We start from the raw sequence: 20,035 nt of genomic DNA, 5'->3' as shown, positions 1-20,035 counted from the left end.
AATTTTTGAGGTCGTTATGAGTTGATTGTGGTCTAAAGAGGAAAAAAACGTTCGCTGTTGACGTAAATAACACGGGGCTACTTGATAGGACCAGTTTTGGGCGGTTTGCTAATGCGAATAGGCGCATTGTTCTCTGATTGGTTTGAAGTCGTCTTAACTTCTCTTAGCCCCACCCACTGTTTTTATAAATAGTTGAAGTAGAACGTGAAGCTTACACTAAACACTCAAGACATTTACAGGGTTCACTAGGTGAAATGGTTATTCTGGTCAAACCAAGTCCTCAGTTGGGCAGCAAAGCGATGGATGGAAATCAGCACAAAGTTGAGGCCAATGTTCTGCTGCTTGGAGCAGAAAATGTTGGGAAGTCAGGTGAGCACAAAACTGAACTTGACTTTGAATGCAGAGAATTCTGTCATGTTTATATGGTCTATTTGTTAAGCTTGCAAATAATCATATATTTATTTGTTTGCAGCCCTCACTGTGCGATTTCTCACTAGAAGGTTCATCGGAGAATATGGGGATATCGGTACGTCAAATTAGATTTATAATACCATTCATAATAACAAACAAGTTATATGTTGTTTATGAAGATGATTAATTTCACTATGCTCTCTTTCAGAATCAATATACAGTCATATTGACAAAACAGATGGGCGAGAGATAGCCTTAAACATTTGGGACTCACTGTATCCACAGGTATGACCTGCATTTTGTTTGAAATATTTGTGCTTCAATATTAGAATGGTCAAACTGTGTTTTAATATGTCAATTAAGTTGATAGATTTTGTCAGTAATAATATTTTCTTTTCTTTCATCCTGGATTAGTCAAAAATAGTCAATTTGTTTTATTCTGTTAATAAGATTTGGAAAGATTTTTAATCAGTTTAGTCCAAATTTAGTTTTAGTGTTATCATAAAAAATGGGTGTTTAAAATCTTTTTTAGATATTTAGTTTTTATATTATTTCTAGGTATTCACCATGGAAAAGCCTAAGCTAGCATGAAGTTAAAAAACAAATAAACTAATAAAAATATGGTTTGTAAGTGTATTTGAAGTTGAAGTTTATTTGACGTAAATTGGTGGGCTCTTTATTATCATTTACATATTTATAAAAAAATTATAAAAACAATTTTAAATAAAAATAATAATACATATTTAAATCAGAAATTATACACACAATATAAATAAAAAACACACCTGATTGAGTAAATATTTCTCATGAGCCAAAAGATTTTATAAGCTAAAGAAGTATGCTTAAATATATGACATTTGTTTTATTGACTAATAAAATTGTGCCTATGAATTGGAGAGTGAAGGAAAAAGCATAATTATCATTGAAATTTATACTTAATGTATGAGGGAAGTGGGCATGATTTAATTGCTTTTTATCATATTTAATTATGCAGCAAATGTAGATTAAAATTCATTTATACAGGTTTTTTGCATCATGCTTTCCTGTTGAATTTAATGTGATTTGACCCTCTGAATTCTGTGTCCTCCAGAGCTGTGAAACAACTGAATCCATCAGTGACAAGCAGCTGCAGTGGGCAGACGGTGTGATCCTGGTCTACAGCATCTGCGATCGCTCCAGCTTTGAGGTGGTCCGGCAACAGGTGCAGCTCATCCGGCAGACTAGGAAGCTGTCCGCATCTGCCCCGATCATCATCGTGGGGAACAAGCGAGACCTGCTGCATCAGAGAGCCGTGTCGAGCGAGGAGGGCAGACTGTTCGCCCGCTCGGCAGACTGCGGCTTCTTCGAGATCTCGGCGGCTGAAACCTACCACGGTGTGCTGCTGGTTTTTCACGAAATTCTGGACCTCATCAAGGAGTCCAAAGCACTTAAAAAGGGAATGGTCGGAATTAAGGGTATAGTCAGAACCGTGTCCGCAGTGTTTGGAAAGAAACGAGAGTGAAGAACTGTCGAAGATGAAGATATGAGGCCCCTGGCAGCCTAGCATCTAAATAGCTGAGAAGAGGACCCCGGCTGATGGGTTTTTGGGGCACTTTCGCCTCATTAACCTTCATGGATGGTGGAAGGAATAAGAAAAGAATAAGAAGAGAGCATGTTAGAAGTTCAGAGCCCAGCTTTATGGTGAAGAAAAGTAGATGAAGTTTGTTACAGCAAGGCGATAAAAGATGTGCTGAAGATAAGTGATCCTGGGCTTTGATACAAGTTGATCACTGGGTATGTGTATTGAAATGAACCAAGAGACGGCCCGGATCTGTCGTAGTCCTTGTCATTTCTCACAGAATGATTGTTCAGCTCTGAACAGATGATTTAGACAAATTCGAGTGAGCTTCTGCTTTGGATTACAGATGCTTGAAATGTAGAGATGGACTTTATCTTCCCTGCATTGTTCCCTTACGAGTCTCCACTGACATTTAGATGTGAATTATTAAATGTGGCAATTGGGAGGAGACTATGTGTAGTAAAATGTATATAGATATTTTATGTATATGTTGTAATTTCCATAACATTGTTTCCTGGCTAGTGTCTTTGAGATTGGTGGAACGTAGTATAAATGTTAAGTCAAGTAAAGGCACATTCACACAAAGGACGATAACTGTAAATATAAACCACAGTTATAATGATAGCGACACATACAAACAATTCAGAATAATTTTTTTTTCAGCTGACGAAAACCATTGACAGCCAATCATGACGTAAGCTTGAGCTTTTGTTGTCCTTTGGTGTGTACGACAACAAAGTTACTGTTAAAGCTATTGTTATAATTCTTTCTTGGTGCGAACAGCCTTAACAACTAAAGAGTGAGATGTTTTTGACATACTGTTGAGCTGTATATACTTCAATCTTTAACTTTTGTATATAAACACGATGTCATTTAATTGAAGACCTTTTTTGAGATGTTTTTAATGCTTGTACCTAAATGATGGATTGCAATAAAGTGAAAAAAATATATAAAAGATGCCTTGATTATTTTGAACTATATATTTACTGTATTTTTTAAAATATATATAAAAAACATACATTAACCGTGGTATAGTCTCTTACTGTATGCTTACCTAATTATTTAATCAAAAATACAGTAAAAACTGTAATATAGTGAAATATTATTACAATTTAACCATTTTTCCACTATTCATTCTATGCTCAAACAGCACTCGAAACAACAATCAGATTTTATAAAATGTTTTATTACATTTAAAGTCAATATTACATTTGTTAAAGGAAAAACCACTACAAGATAAAGGCTGTTAGGATTTTAGCTATAAATGTCCACCAAGTCATTTAACACCATTTAGTGACATTACATATCTGTCTATGTGTAACACACTTCACTTTATGTTTATCGCTCGGTAATTACACATCCCTGATCTTAAAACATAAAACGCTTCATGTATAATCAAAGTACAATTAACAGTATCTTATCCTCTCTTCTCGATTGAACATACGTCACCTCGGACTTCATGTCAAACCAATTTTCAAACGGTTCTTTTCCAACTGATTGGAATCCTTGCGTCTTGTTTCACTCAGTGCACTGATCTAACTAGCAGTCTTTCATTGACAGTCTATAGATTAAAAACTGCTTATAATGTATAAGAACTAAGAAAGCTGAGGAATAGAAATAGTTTTATTTGGTCTAAACTAAATGGGTTACATATGCTAACAATAATAATATATAGAAAAAATGGTGCTCTGTCATTTCTGCTCAATTGTTGAGTTGTTTCTTTGTTCTAACCATCTAGAAACAGGCATTCAAAGCTAAAAAAACACCACCTACCCAAACAGCACTTCAGAGCGCAAATCCGTTCTGTTTTTATTTCATTCTAAGTACAGTGCATTATTTTAGCTTTTAAACCATCTGCACATACTGAATGCTAGGCTAATAATGTTATTTAATAATTAGTCACTGCACTGTCTCTACCAACCAGATTAGTTTTTGTAGGTCTATTAGAGAAGCCACTGTATGGATTGTGGTTTGAAGGTATGTTTGCCGTTCTATCCATAACAGCCTGTGAGCTGCAGTGATTTGTGTTTGAATGCTCTGATTACATTTAAATCTTATGTTTGAGAAGAGTGGAGTTTAAAGGTGGGGTATGTAATTTTTCAAAAACGCTTTAGAAAACTGAGTCGGGGCCGAGTACCAAAACAAACTTCTAGCCAATCAGCAGTAAGGGGCGTGTCTACTCATGATGTGGAGGAGAGAGCGTTCAGTGAACAGCCGAGCCGAGCAACAGAAAGATAGAGATGGCGGATAAAAAACAAAAGAGGAAAACGTCTGCGGAATGATAAGGCAAGAAGTAGGACCCGTGTAAATATCGGATCAGCTTTCCAGTGCTGGAGAGAACTCAAGGAGCGGAAGGCCTGCATTCGGACGCCGAGGTTGCTTTGTTTCTTCCCAATTGATGAGTAACACCGTATCTACACTGGACGCGCCACAACAGTTAAAGTCTGCCTACACTGGATGCGATAAAGCGACAGTTGAAAATCATTTGAAATTTGTGTCAGCAGGTCATAAATAGAACGCGGCAGCAGTTTTCTGTCGGAGATTTGTCGTGTCGAACCGCGTAGCATCCAGTGTAGACAGCATCACTGATTATAATGACTTTTATAGTATTTTTTTCGCGACGCTTACATCCGGTGTAGACACGGTGTAACATTGGTTTTGCTTTGTTTCACAGAACTAATCGTTGCCTGGGTTGCGTAGGCTACGTGTGTGGGGCGGAGCTATCAAAATAGGGGCGAGACCCTTTTGGGGTAGGGGCGTGTTTGTTTTGGTGATTTCAAATATCAACATTGGCTTCCAGAAATCGCTGACCCCACCTTTAATGTTCTGTGGTTTCCACCACAGGTATGACCTGATCTTCAGATGAAGGGCCAGAGCTCAGATACTCAAACGCCCATTGGCTCTGTGTAACTAACTGCATAATGGGAGCCAGCAGGACCTCGGTGGCTGAGGAACGGCGGCGGATCATATCGGTGGTGGGCACAGCCAGTGTGTCAAGTTCTGGAGGGCCTGAGGGCTGGGAATCTAGCTTCAAACTGCCTTTGCGGCCATTTGCTGGGACTGAGGTGGGAGTTGGGGAGAGAACTGGGCTTGATGGAAGCCCACTGGCAGACGCGCGACGGGAGCGGACGTAAAGGCTTCTGCGGCGACGTGGGCGACCGTCCATGGCCTTGAGGAAGAGGCTGTTTGCAGAGGCACGGCTGGAGGGACTCTCAGGGAGTTCATCTGGAATTGGATTGTTTGCTGCATCGAGATCAGAAACCTGTTTTACCTGAGAGATAAGAGAAGAACAGTTGTAACCCAAGTCTCTGATACTTTGATTATTTTGAAAATTTTATGCAGCAATTTAATTTAAACCAGGCTCATTGGGAAAACGTGGCTGTTCCGACATTTCAGCAAAATGTATATATCATTATTTCTTGCATATTTGGCAACACTTTCGAAGTGAAAAAATCCAGTGAGTCCAAAGCCAAATTTGAATCCTTTTTGAATCATTTATTTCAAACCAGTGATTCGGAGCATGTATCAAACTGCCAAAGTCATGTGATTTCAGTAAACAAGGCTTTGTTACGTTATAACTGTTTCATAATGTTTGGAAATATCAATGGTTTACTGCCAGGGGACAATCTCTATGATATGAACTAGTGGATTTCCCCTGATCTTGGATCAGTTTTATAAATTTGACATTTTCAAGAGTTGTTAGTGTCTTATTTTAATAACACATTTGGAGTTGGTTTGTACAAGGTGTTTCTATGCATGTTTGAGTTGAGCTTTCGTTGCATTTCGTTGCACCGTTCTGACGGGCAGGTGTCACCAGGCATTGAGTGCTTCAAAACAGTGAATCATTCTGCAAAGCAACTGGTTTAACTGATTCAAAGCTTTGAAAATCTTTGCTTCTCACTAGTACCGCCTACCCTAAATGATTTTAACCTGTTCAAGCACAAGAAGACACGAAAGAGAACTCAATTCAGTACCTGTGCTGAGTTCTCTTTTGCGACAGACAAACAAACACAAAAGCCAAAAGGCCCATTTTTGCAAGTACCTTAAATAATACTTGAATGTAAACAGTTGGAAGAAAATCTGATGTGTGTCAGATCTGTACATTTGGTCTTAAAGTGACATGATATACCTTAATATACCTGTTGCTATCTTGTGCCATTTCTTATGGTTTATATTTGCTAAACAACAAAAGAAAATGAGAAAAATCACTCTGCTCAAATCTGCTCTTAACTGAATAACTCCTTTACCTTTAATAAGGACTAATTCTATATTAAATTATCCCTAAGTACTGAAAAATTTCAAGCACTGTATATTTCATTTGTGAAAATTTTATGCAACATAAAATTGCATAAAACATGCAGTGACTGTAATTTTGTTAATTTGTTCTTAACTGACCATTTACTTTAATGTACATTTTAGTACAAGTTTATGTATTGTTCTTTTTTACTCATTTTGTTATATAATATACATAATTGACACTTCTGGAATTACATATTTCGCTTACACTACATAAGATGTAACTGAAATAAATTCTTTGCGTACAATTTGCTGAGAAATTATGTTCTTTGTCTTGTTTTAATTTTGATAATCCATTACATATTAAAATGGTATGTTGTCTCAGAAATGAAAATTGACTATTACCAAACATTTAGTTTTGTTCCCCCACCCCTGCTAGACCAGAGTTGTACTCCTTTATGCTGTGTTTTTTTTAATTAAAATGCATTTTGCTAATCTCAGAAAATAGAACCGTTTACAGACAAAAAGTTGAAGTATTGGCAATTGTGTTTGAACTTCCAACCCATTTAAACTCGGTCTGAAATTGAAGAATTAAAGTGTTTTTTTAGACTACAACAGTTCTTATATGAGATTGAAGTGTAATTATGTACAGTGGCCTTGACAACATTATGTACCTAAAATTAGGTACGGTTCTAAAAGAAAAAAATGAAAAAAAGCAAACCCATCATTCAACAAACACATTTCCCATTACTGAAAAGAAACACGGTAACATGGAGAGAAAATAAACCAGGCCATGTGATTAATGCAACACACTATGATGAAACACCGATTTGCTCATTTAGTTTTTATGGGAACACAGAGTGATATACATGTACTTGTGTGTTTGTTATGAGAATTTGTGCATAGGTTCTAGAGTGTTGTGCTTGTGTGTGTATGCACGTGTTCTCACCAGATCATAGAGCGGGGTGGTGTTGATGAGCAACTGTATGAGAATCTGTCCCAGTTCCAGTAGGTCATTCATGATAGTGCGTACCTGGGTAGGCAGAGCCAGTATCTGCTGTACAGGGGGCAAAACCTTCAGTGCCTGTATACCTGATGTGAGCTGAGCCATGAGAAGAGAACGCAGCTCCTCCACGCGATGCACCTGAGTCGTGTAAAATGACAGAAGCAGCTGCAGCAGAGACTCCACCATCGCCATCAACTGCGTTACACCCACCTGAGCATGACAAATGACAGACAATACCCAATCAGGAAATTAGTGACAATGGTAGACTAGAAAATGACACCATTAGGCATTAAAAATAGAATGTGACAGTATGCAGAACTTTAATCAAGTCACGTTTTTATTGCTGAACCTAGTGGCCTGGAAATGGGGGCTAACAGTTTGATCAAGTGGCAGTAATGACTCTATTCACATACTGACAGGAACGTGAATGGGTTTTTTGGGGATACACTCTCTGCTCTGTGCAAATAAATCAACAAACAGCAGAAACTGCAATTGCTTTGAAAACTGGCATTGTCAGCCGCAGTTGGGGTCAATTAAACCTCTCATTATCAGACTAACAAGAGACGGTACTACATACTTTTAGACCTGCTGTCCTAAATAATATAATCTCTCTTCTGCTCGCCATGTCCTGCTTTGTCCATTTTTTTTTGTCTCATTTCATTTGACCTTATTTAACTCTTCCCATGGTCAAAAACCAGATTCACTTAGTGATTTTCTAAATTAAAAAATATAGAGAAATACTTAGTTTACTACTTTTATGGAATTGAATTTTATAGAATCTTTTGAGTAAACAAATTTTTCTTGGCTACTTTCATGCACTGACTGATATTTTTCATTCATTTTTTTCCACAAAGCTTATTTATGAAGAAAGGAGAAAGAATCTGCTGACTGAAACTACACGAAACATTGAGTTGAAAGTGAATGAAGTGTCAAGTAAATCAGTTTTGTTCACAACAAGAAAACAAAGACGGCAGAAAGAATTATGAATTTGTAAAAAATAAATGAAAATATACTATTAAAATGACTTAAGGAGGTTTTTGAGACCAGTTTTTTTTTCTACAGTTTGATAAAACCATGACTAGCAGTTGACAAAATGGACAGAAAATTTTAAAAAGGATGATTTGACTTGTTTCCTTGGAAGAATCGGTTGAGTAAATAATTCAATGACTCACTGATTCAGATACTCACTTGTTGCCACCTATTTGCATAAAAAATCTGCAAATTTAACTTGTGTTCAAATTGGATATTGCATAAAACGTTTGCCAATAAAGCACCATTTCCATCCAACGAGTCAAAGAGAACAAAATCGTCACTTCCTGATAAAATGGCACTAATCACTAAGAAAAGCATTAAGCACTAAATATAATAATTTTCATATATAAGGAACCACTTGCACCTCAGAGCAAGCAGACGAAATGCAAAAAATGCAGCCATTGCTTTTGGAGGTGTATGCCTGCTGTTTGGGAACGCAGTCATATAAGACAATTCTAGGAGGCAATTATACAGAAATACTTTGATGACAGGCTTTAGCTCAGGCATTGCAGAACGATCAAAAACACATTTTAGATGCTGTGCAACGAGATCGGTCTGCTGGTTAGTCAAGTTATTCCATCCCATCGTGCAAAGTCACATGAGTTTTTTGATGCGCATGGAGGAATTTATTATTCGGCAAATGCGTTTCCATCTAACCTGCAGAAAGGGCCATTGAATGAACCAATGATCCCAATAAACCCAATACAATCATTTTTATTCAACCAAAAGCTTCAAATCAATGGGTTTAATCAATACCACTAGATAATAATTTACAGTAATTTGCGCGGAAGCTGCTTATCACATTAAAATAAATAAATAAACAAACAAACAATTTTGAACCAGATGTGACAAATAAACTACATGTAAGTTGATTTGAAGAATAAAAAGATTTTGAACTGGGGAACTGTGTTGAAGTCTGGTTCATGACAAAGGCTTGTCCACAAAGTCCACACCACAAGCAGCCAACCTCTCACGTGCAGCTTCATCTGCCATCAGACAACATGAGCGTGAGGACACAGAGCAGAAGAACAGAGCCAGTCTGGCAGAAACAGGCACAAACAGTCCTGATTTGGCAGTAGGACCCTCCTACTATTGTCGGTTCATTTAGGTGAAGGAGAAAGTGGGTCAGCCAAATTTGAAGGTCCCCACACTGTGTTCTCAATTCCCATTGTCATCGGCCCCCACTTTGCCACTGGTCCACTGCACAGCCCGTGACCAACACGTGAATTACTGTAGGGCATTATGCTGCCAAGTCTCACCGTTGTATGAGTCTCTGACAGCTCAGCATCACTCTTGGTAGAACACACAGTCTGTCACTCACATTTCTGCACTCCAGGCCCACTGGGGTGTCTTTAGAGTTTGTTAATTAAGACTGTTTTGAACACAGTGCACTAGGGCTTTCATGTTCTCAGCCCCAATTACTCTCCACCCTACTGCTGGGAAAGCACTAAAGGAACCTGTACAGACAATACCTTGGCCCTCTGATCTTCAGCACACAAACTTGTCTACCCATACAAAACAGAGAGATCTGTGTGGACAGACATGTCTGAGCCTATCTGTCTGACAGAGGCCATGTGTCTAACAGGTCAGTTGAGGTAGGGTCTATCTGGACACGAGAACAACATTTTCCCATCAGTCTAACCATGCAGAACTGAGAGGTACTCTATGCTTTACTGATGGTATTGGGTAGATTCTTGGGCACAGTGCTAAAATGGAAAAATAATAATGCTGTGTAATGATTATTGGTAACACTTTAGTATAGGGACCAATTCTCACTATTAACTAGTTGCTTATTAGCATGCCTATTATTAACATATTGCCTGTTTATTAGTATTTATAAAGCACATATTCTGCATGACCATATTCTACATCCCTAATCCTACACCAATACCTAAACTTAACAATTACATTATTAATAAGCAGCAAATTAGGAGTTTATTGAGCAAAAGTCATAGTTAATGGTTTGTTGATAGTGAGAATTGGACCTTAAAATAAAGAGTGAACTGATTATTACTCTAGGGTTAATAACTGAGGATATCTGTATATATATATATATATATATATATATATATTAGTGCTGTCAAAATTAGCGCGTTAAAGCAGGCGATTAATTTATTTCAGTTTAACGCGTTAAAATTATTTAGCACCGTTAATGCAGGGGCGGAGCCTAGGGTTGGCCACCCCACTCATAACTGCTACTTCTGTCTCTTTTTTCTTGACAAGAAATGCATTTTTTCAGTCGCAGAACGTCTTTATGACCACATCAAATTGGAGACGTTTCAGACGCCACTTCACTTCAGCGGCAGGCATGCCAGTCAAACAGCAGTGATCTTCCATTGCATGCACAAAGGCGCCGGCGCGGGCATAGCCTGTATCATTTCATATCAATAATAAATATATAATACACATTTTATATTGTTAAATTTATATACATTTAACAATATAAAATGTGTATTATATATAAATTATTTATTAATAATTTTAATTTATTAATTATGTTGATAAAATTTTAAATGTCTATCTATCTATCTATCTATCTATCTATCTATCTATCTATCTATCTATCTATCTATCTATCTACAGTCATGGCCAAAAATATCGGCACCCTTGGTAAATATGATCAAAGAAGGCTGTGAAAATTAATCTGCATTGTTAATCCTTTTGATCTTTTATTTAAAAAATTCATCAAAAATCTAACCTTTCATTGGATAATAAGAATTTAAAATGGGGGTAAATATCATTATGAAATAAATGTTTTTTTCTCAAATACACAAAATATCAGTAAAATATCTCTGAAGTATATTCCCATTCATATTCACAATTTTGAGCACTCCAGGGTGATTATAAACATGAAATTATCCAGCCATGGCTTCCTGTTTCACAGAAATATAAATAGGAGGGAAAACAAAGCCCAAATTCCCTTAATCATCCATCACAATGAGAAAAACCTAAGAATATATTTCTGATGCGCAGCAAAAGATAACTGAGCTTCACAAATTAGTGAAGTGGCTTTAAGAAAACAGCTAGAGCAGTGAAAATTCCCATTTCCATCATCCGGGCAATAATTAACCCTCTACCGCATGGTGTTGCCATATGGCAACATACACTTTGTGTTCATTTCCTTGCCACTGTGTCTTTAAGAGAACATTCTCGTTTTTTTTTGTTGGAAAGAGAAGACCTTTGTTTAGCCAATGATGTGCTTTGGTTAAGTCACGTGACATGCAGTTTTTTTCTGTGGAGCGATTTCGGATAGACTGCCGTCTCTTGTCAGTAGTTGCTGAAAGCAAACTAAAACGTCAGTAAAAAACAAGGATCAGCCCGTGTCACATGCACAAAAAAATCATAAAGATCACCTCAGATAAGTTATAATGACATATTCACTACTCAAAAACGTTTTTATGAAATTAGTTTTTGGTAAATCAATCAAATGTATATGTTGCCAAGCGGCAACTCTGTGCAATAGTGGAATGATATTATTGCAATAGTTTAGCTAGCTAGCAAGGTCAGCTGCAATCTGTTAAGCTGTAACAATAACATCATTAATGCTAGTGATATAATGTTGATTAGTTGTATGGTAATGGCATGTGTATAATGGATAAAATCAAATTTAAATGGCAATTTTACTTTTGATTAGATATGAATACAGGTAACATTACATCAGTGAGCCACTGGCCTACCATGGTGTCTCAAAAAGGTAGATGCATGTATCCTGGCTGTAAGGATGTTGTTAGGATTGTAAGATTATTGATGCCATTCGTCTGGAGGAGTGCTCAGCCTCAAGTTCATAGTCTTCCTCTCATAAGATTGTGTAATGTTGAATTTTATCAACTGTCAAATTTTATCAAAAATTCATGAACTGCAGTGTTTTTGGTTTTATGTCAGTGTTTTATGATACATGATATACAGTATTAGATTTGTTTTAAATGTATAAATTTGAAATTTAAATAATATTCATGAAAAATGTATTGAAATTCAAAGAATATATAGCATTCAGCTAAAAAGAATGGAATAAATAAAAGCAGAAGTTGTTGGAAAGTATGTATAAGGTTATAAATACCGTGTTAAAGCTTATTAGAACACCAGTTGAATCACCACAAACATTTCTGAGGAAAAATATTAACTATAAGTAAACTTACACTTATTCTAAGTTAGATCCACTGTTGTATGTTGTTGCCGTATGGTAACAAATCATAAAGTACCTTAAAATAATATTTTTTTCCCATTTTTTTTTTACAGCACTTCAAGTTAAGCCATTCCAAGAAAAGAAAAAGAGTCAAATATTTTTTTTTATAGGTCTATCATAATGCGTGCGGTAGAGGGTTAAGAATTTCCAATCAACATAAAATGTTACGAAACTGCTTGGAAGAGGACGTGTGTCTATATCGTCCTAATGCTCGGTAAGAAGGAGAGTTTGAGTGGCTAAAGACTCTCCAAGGACCACAGCTGGAGAATTGCAGAAAATAGTTCAGTCTCGGGGTCAGAAAACCTTAAAAAAAATTGTCAAACAGCACCTACATCACCACATGTTGTTTGGGAGGGTTTCAAGAAAAATTCTCCTAGCTCATCCAAAAACAAACTCCAGCATATTCAGTTATCAGACACGACTGGAACTTCAAATGGGACTGGCTTCTATGGTTAGATGAAACTAAAAAATTAGCTTTTTAGCAGCAAACACTCAAGATGGGTTTCGTGAACCCAGGGATAAAAAGTACCCCATGTGTACAATGAAATATACTGCTGTATTTTTGATGTTGTGGGCCTATATTTCTGCTGGAGGTCCTGGACATCTTGTTTAGACACATGGCATCATGAATTCTATCAAATACCAGCAGATAAAAAATCACAAAAAAGTGACTGACTCTGTTAGAAATCTTATAATGGGCCATGTTTGGATCTTCCAACTGTACAATAATCCAAACACAAACCTCAAAAACAACACAAAAATGGGTCACTGAGCACAAAACCAAGCTTCTGCTGGCTATTCCAGTCCTCTGACCTGAACCCTATAGAAAATGAGTGGTGAACTGAAGAGAAGAAGCACCAACATGGAGCTGGGAATCTAAAGGGTCTGGAGTGATTCTGGATGAAGGAATGGTCTCTGATCTCGTCAGGTGTTCTCCAACCTCATCAGGCATTATAGGAGAACATTTAGAGCTGTTAAACTGGCAAATGGAGGTTTCAAAAAGTATTGAATAAAAGGGTGCCGTTAATTGTGACCAATGTGTATTAGAGAAAAACATTTATTTCATAATGATATTTCCCCCATTTTAAATTCTTATTATCCAATGAAAGGTTCGATTTTTATCATTTTTTTAAATAAAAGATCAAAAGGATTAACAATGCAGATTCATTTTCACAGCTTTTCTTTGATCATATTTACCAAGGGTGCCGATATTTTTGGCCATGACTGTATCTATCTATCTATCTATCTATCTATCTATCTATCTACTTTAATTTCTTTCAAGTAATGTTTTGTATATAATATAAGTATTTTATAATAAATTGTAACATATTCCCATGATGGCAAAGCTCAATTATCAGCTGCCATTACACCAGTGTTCAGTGTCGTATGATTCTTCAGAAACTATTCTAATATGATGAGTTGGTATTCAAGAAACATATTCTATTATTAACAATGTTCAAAACAGCTGTGCTACTTAATCGATTCGTGAAAACTGAGATACAGATTTTTTTTAGGATTCTTTGATGAATGTTAAAAACAGCATTTGCTTAAAATGTAAACTTTCTGTAACAATATAACAAATATCAATTTAAAGCCTTGCTGAATAAAAGTATTAATTTCTTTCAAATAAAAATCTTAGTGACCTCAAACTTTTAAGCAGTAGTATACTGTATATATGTTGTCATATATAAATACTGGCAAACAGTACAGTTGTTTAAGGGAAGAGGGCTTGATTCTCCTGAAAGCATGTTTGTTCTCTAACTCATATTTTTTTTTATCTTGTAACTGAGTGTGTTATCTGTGTGTGCGGGTGGGTTAGTGAGTGTTTAAGTCACATGCAGCAACCGCCAAACGGCACGTAACACTAGATCCCACTGGGCTTCCAGCTCAATCATGACCATCTTCTCTCTAAACAAGCAGCCTGACTTCTTGATTTCAGCTTTGATTTCTGAGAAACTAAATATTGCCTTCCTTTTACGCAAACAGAAACGTTTTATAATTTATTTTTATTGCCATTTTGAGTCACTAAAGGACTAATATGCTAGACTATCAGAAGCTAAAATCTCTATCTAGCTTTAATATTAACTTTAATATGAGGAAGTGTACAAATGAGTGACTATGACAAAATCAGAGGAGATAACTATACTCCACTTCTAAGTGACTAGAAACATAAATGTAAAATTATATTGTATGAATAAATTCTGTTATCAATTAGGCATATTATCACTTTGGCATGGTACGGATTAGTGTGAAAAAGGTCATACATATTATGTTTTCAGCTCAGTAATACAGATTGAACTTTTCTTTCCCCTTCCCCATGTCCTTCTTTGCCTGAATGTGTCTCAGGGGGCTTGATTTGGAACAAGTAATTGCTGTGTTTTTATTCTATGTGGGTGAGTCTGCAGACAGGAAGCCCTGAGGGTGGCAGGGCACAGTGGAATGACTGCAGCATGGTACTGCAGCACGTAGACTGTCTATTTTAACTTCAGACTCAAAGAAGATGGGATAAGCTATGGTTTGAGGAGGCACTCCTTGCCGATATAATCTTGCCAGTGTATATGTTTGAGTCACTAACTCAGACATGTCTGCAATGCATCTATATTTATTTTGTGATTTAATCTTGACATACCACTCTCCATCACATCCTCGCTATCCTGGGTCTCCTTCAGTGTTATTTTAGTATCGAGATACTGTTATAGTTTTTATATAGATTTAATTTCAAGTTTATTTAAATATCTACAGTGGGATCTACCAATTTGTACTTATATGCAGGAATGTGTGTAAATATAAGGACAAAATATAGAACCTTTTCTATGCACTGTTGATAAATGAGGCCCCTGGTCTCTTTTGAAGGGCCCAAGTCTTTTTCTCTCTCTCTCTACATGTTGGAAAGTCAAATAAAATCATTTATAGGCTATTAAAATATGAAAAATGTCACTCACTCCCCATTTATAATGTTTCAGGACTTGATACCTACACGTCATGTACTTTATTTGTGCCATCCTCAAAAGTCACTATGACTTTATGAACATTTGGCAGAGCATTTAGTTAAGACATGGTCAAAGAGCAAGTGATTTGTTTTAGTACACAGGGCCTACCGTTTCGGCAGCTGCCCCCAGCATCTGCAAAGCGCTGTTCAGTCTTTCTCTCAGCTTCATCAATCTGTGGTACAGCTGAAGGTACAGGCACAACAACAGGCTACGGATACGTGTCCACATTCGAGGCTCTTCTTCTTCATCATCATCATCTTCATCTTCATAGCTCTGCACTCTTCTCTCCCACTCATGACCTGCAGGATGAGAAAGTGCAAAGTGGTTGTAATTTCAAAACAAACTGTATTATTCAGAATTCAACTGAAAGAGGCTCTACTTAGTCTCTGAGAGTAAAAAAAAAAAAAAAAGCTAATTTGATAAAATATTATGTTACTATACGTTTCTCTATTATAGGCTACCCTCTGAAAGTGAGATGGTGCCAAACGACTAGCAAAACAGAAGCGCATTTGCGCCCCCTTGTGGTTAAATCCTGTGTACACATTTTTTTAATGGTTATTTCATGATAATTTCAGACGAAAAATAGGTGTCTCCCTCTCCGGTCAGAGCCTGTATGAGTCCGTGCCACACTTTCTTACGCAGCGTGGGTGGCAGAGGTAGATAGTAGGCCACCGCCGCCTCTGACTGAGTGAGGAGCTCATCCAGACCCGCGGTGATCACTCGCCCAGGAGCCGAGTCTTGAGCTTCCGCCAGGAGGCGCCAGCTCAGCCGCATCAGGTTATCCCATCTGTCCACGGCTCTGTCCAGCCCATCATTCACTCGAGACTGCGCATCATCCAGCCTCGAGAAGAGAGAGTCCTTCAGATTAGCAACCACCTGAGGGAAGAGAGAGGTATGGACAGCAGCAGAAGAAACATCGAGATGTTCATTTTACCAAGCACAGAGGGAAAACAAAAACACACTTACAACAAACATAGCCACAAACACATACTAATAAACAAGTTACTTTGGACCTACTTCATCTTAATAAATTAAGTAAAAAGTAACAGTAAACTTTATACACTGTTTCGGAAACCGAAAAAATCAGAGTGCGCGAACTTTGAACTAACTGTTAACTGTTAACCCTAGCAGTAACGTTTTTCATTCAGAAACGCAAACAACACTGATGAAACAACTGTCATTATTTATACACATGATTCATTTACATTCAATAAATATATCACAAATAAATAAGAACTTTAAAAAACTTTAATTTTGTCTCTTAAAACCCGCCAAAAGTGGATTTCTATAACCAGTAAAAAATTATATGGTGCTGTCATGTGATGTGTTACTGTATAATATCACATGACAGTATCAAATCAAGTTTTGACAAGGGTATAGCTAATAGTCGACGATAACCTTTTGCTCAAAACAGCGTTAATCACTGTTTGAAGGGCAGCTCCATTAGACTAGTTGCATGTCACAGCAAGCCAAGATGTGTAACCACAATTGAGAGAATCATAAAATTGACATAAACATAAACCATCAGCATCAGAATTAAAAATTACTCATGCACACAGAAAAAAAAATGAATAAATATATAAATAAAATAAAAATAAAAACAATAATCACCTAACTTTGATTCCTCAGATTAGCAAAGGCGACTGATAAATAAATTTAATAAGTAAAATATCTTTAAGATAAAAACATATAGCAATGAAGTAGCCTTACCTCTTAATTTGATTAATGGAATTCAAACAAAAAAGCAAGTACTTGTTAAAATAGCATGCTTTACTATATATGCACTGAAGGTTATATTAAACAAAATAATTTAAAATTTTTTTTTAGTGCATGTGCAAAAATATAATAATAATGAATGATTTTAGATCATTTAAATATACCAATTAGTTATTTAAATAATCTTAAAAATAGAGTTCATATAATAATTGTAATTTAAATAATTTTAAACTTTATTAATTCTGTTATTTAAAATAAATTTGTTTACTTTTACCAGACAGCCAAGATATGGCAGCTGTAATACACAACTGTTGCTCAATTTCCACTCTCTCACACACTCACCTCATCTGTGGGCTGTTGGAGAATTGGAAAAAGCTTCTCTAGTTGCTCCAAACCCACCAGTGCATAACTGTTCACTGCCTCGACTGCAAAGGCAGACATACAATGAAATCACCATTATCATGATCACATTATTAAATCTGTTTCTTTTGTCCAAGTATGTCCTGACTGAGCATTTGATTTCCATTGGAAATTTGAGATTTTTCCAGGTTAATGGAGATACAGCACCATATGAGGGACTTACTTTCTGGTTCTAGGTTCTGTAGCAGAGTTGCTGCTTGTTTCAGGGCTGCTGTGGATGCACTACGGACGCCCAGCTCTGCTACGCCTCCCACAAATCCGAGCAGCGGGTAGCGACCTTTTACGCCCGTGTAGACGGAAGAGGCCTGCTGCAGCGCTGAGCTGACGAGTGGCAGTTTTGCCACACGCTTTAGCACATTCCCCTGCACAAGCAAGTCAGTGTCTTATTAAACATGATAATGATGCAATAGATGAACAGTGTGAAGTGACCCTTCATGAAAACTCACCTCACTGTTTCTTGATCTAGACATGTCTGCTTTGCGCTCTGGAAGCAGAACATAAAACATTCAAGTATGATACAGAGTGTTTCTGTTTTTGTTTTTTTAATTTCTTCTTCATACTTCTGACAATATCATTTTAACTATGTCAATACTGTTCTGTATTCAATATTTGACATGCCCATGCCAAGTCAGCTGATGTCACAAGACAATAACAGTCTATGTTAGAAATCCTTGCTGTGGAAATTTCATTAAGCGTTTAAACCACACAGGCCAAAACGATCTAGCATTCAAACAGTAAAACATAGATTAGAATATGGGCAGGGAGATAGAAGTCTGTCATGAAGACTTGAAAATTACTGTGATCAAATACCGTGGCTTTTAGACAAACTTTTACTGAAAAATAATGCACAAAAGTCCAGTTTATTTTTAATTAATTTTCTGAGGTATATTTGAGAAACATTCTTGCAGTGAATAATATTGTGGGTTAAAAAAGTGACAGTGGCGTAGAAGCTGTCATTTGATCACTGGTGCCCTAGAAATATTATATAAGGTAATGGCCCAGGACCTCCAACTAAAAGCGGGGAAACCATCCAAAAACAGACATTTTAAAATGTTTTTGAAGTCTCTCAAACATATCTTCAGATCAAATTGAATCTCCAGATCAAAGGGTTCTTTAGAATGTTATCTCATGGAATAAAATCCAACTGTGTCAAATCTGATCAAAGCATTCTCACAGGCCTGTTTATAATATCAAATTGGTTGCTTTCAGATTGACTTACTGCACAGTGGGGGCACTCTTATAGATCCCAGTGGGTCAGTTCTGAGCAAGTGTTTACCTGCAAAAAAAATAGAAATCAATCTGAATAAAAAATAGCATTAGAGATAATAATCACATAAAACATTTACCATCTGCCTTAATAAAATGGTCTAAAATGGGTGTTGTGAGTGAAATAAATAGGTGAAAACCAGATGTGATACTAGACTTTTACAGCGTGTGTGAATTTGAAACAGACCACTAATCATTCTGTCAACGTCTCCAATGCTTCAGGTCATGTTTGTCTTTCAATGTCTAATAAACAAGATGCATGGGTAACTGATGCTTGTCTGGGACAATAAAGGACATGTTAGGCACCTGTCTAAGCTTATTTTACAGATAACCAAAATTATCTTTGGTCATCAGCTATAGTTATGGGGTAATAGATTTAAAATGTTGCTCAAATTTCATAATACAGAAAAAAAAGGTCAATTTTATAAGACACATTGATTTACTAAGATTGTAAAACTATTTTACAACAAACCAGTTTCTAAAAGTAGTTGTGTGACTACAAATTGTGCGTATGTCATGCTTTTGGTTATTATCGAGTAGATGGTAAGCGGAGTGTCAAAAACTCAAAGCAGCAGCAGTTCTTACCTTTGAAATGAATGAGTGAGTCCTTTGAGATGGTAAAATGTAGAAATAAAAAAGATCTTTATTACAAACCTGCTAGATTTGCCCTTTATATTAGGTCTCAGTCCTTGTCTGCTGTGTCTGAAACGAGGGTTTTGTTGGATGGTTTTGTCATTTTTCATGGTAGATGCATGTGATGCCCCTCATTTAGGGTGCGGCCAGCCCACGTACGCCAAGACGTTTTTAAGCCGTTGTTTGCTAGTTTGTTGGTTTACTTAACAGTGACAAAGGCAGTCTTAGGACTGTGTGATTGGGTCTGTTTCTCACATATGACATTTCTCACATATGCACTTTGACTTAATTGCATTGCTTCAGATGAAAAATAGTTTGGGACTTGCATGGGGTATCGCTTTTAAACCAGAATTATCTTTATTATATATTATTTTAATCCGTGGAAAGGACAATAATTCAATTCAATTCAGCTTTATTAGCATGACTGTGCAACACAATGTTTCCAAAGCATTAACATATATATAACAACAACATAAATAACAACATAAATAATAATAAATAAAATCCATCTAAATAAATGAAAAGATAAAGTAAGTCAGTTTCAAGTTAATCATGTTTAACATCTAACATTGTGAATGGTTAAT

The 20,035-nt window shown here is 36.5% G+C and overlaps 2 protein-coding genes across 2 annotated transcripts; one reads left to right on the top strand and one right to left on the bottom strand.

Moving 5' to 3' along the window:
• Window positions 1-159: 159 nt before the first annotated feature.
• On the top strand, window positions 160-2,933 carry zgc:171704 (Ras-related and estrogen-regulated growth inhibitor-like protein). The gene is made up of 4 exons (XM_058746969.1): window positions 160-369; window positions 473-526; window positions 620-696; window positions 1,502-2,933. Exons 1-4 carry the CDS (start codon window positions 255-257, stop codon window positions 1,910-1,912), a joined length of 657 nt encoding a protein of 218 aa, XP_058602952.1. The 5' UTR covers window positions 160-254; the 3' UTR covers window positions 1,913-2,933.
• A 1,854-nt stretch (window positions 2,934-4,787) lies between these two features.
• On the bottom strand, window positions 4,788-18,829 carry plin6 (perilipin 6). Its single transcript, XM_058745841.1, has 8 exons — window positions 18,772-18,829; window positions 17,999-18,036; window positions 17,716-17,914; window positions 17,475-17,557; window positions 16,055-16,292; window positions 15,525-15,715; window positions 7,155-7,421; window positions 4,788-5,240 (listed from the first exon to the last, which is right to left on the bottom strand). The coding sequence occupies exons 2-8, from the start codon at window positions 18,020-18,022 to the stop codon at window positions 4,788-4,790; spliced, it is 1,455 nt and encodes a 484-aa protein (XP_058601824.1). The 5' UTR covers window positions 18,023-18,036; window positions 18,772-18,829.
• Between the last annotated feature and the right edge of the window lie 1,206 nt (window positions 18,830-20,035).

The sequence above is a fragment of the Onychostoma macrolepis genome, chromosome 16 (assembly GCF_012432095.1).
Source record: "Onychostoma macrolepis isolate SWU-2019 chromosome 16, ASM1243209v1, whole genome shotgun sequence".
NCBI classification, from domain to species: domain Eukaryota; kingdom Metazoa; phylum Chordata; class Actinopteri; order Cypriniformes; family Cyprinidae; genus Onychostoma; species Onychostoma macrolepis.
This window is presented reverse-complemented; position numbering and strand designations above follow the sequence as displayed.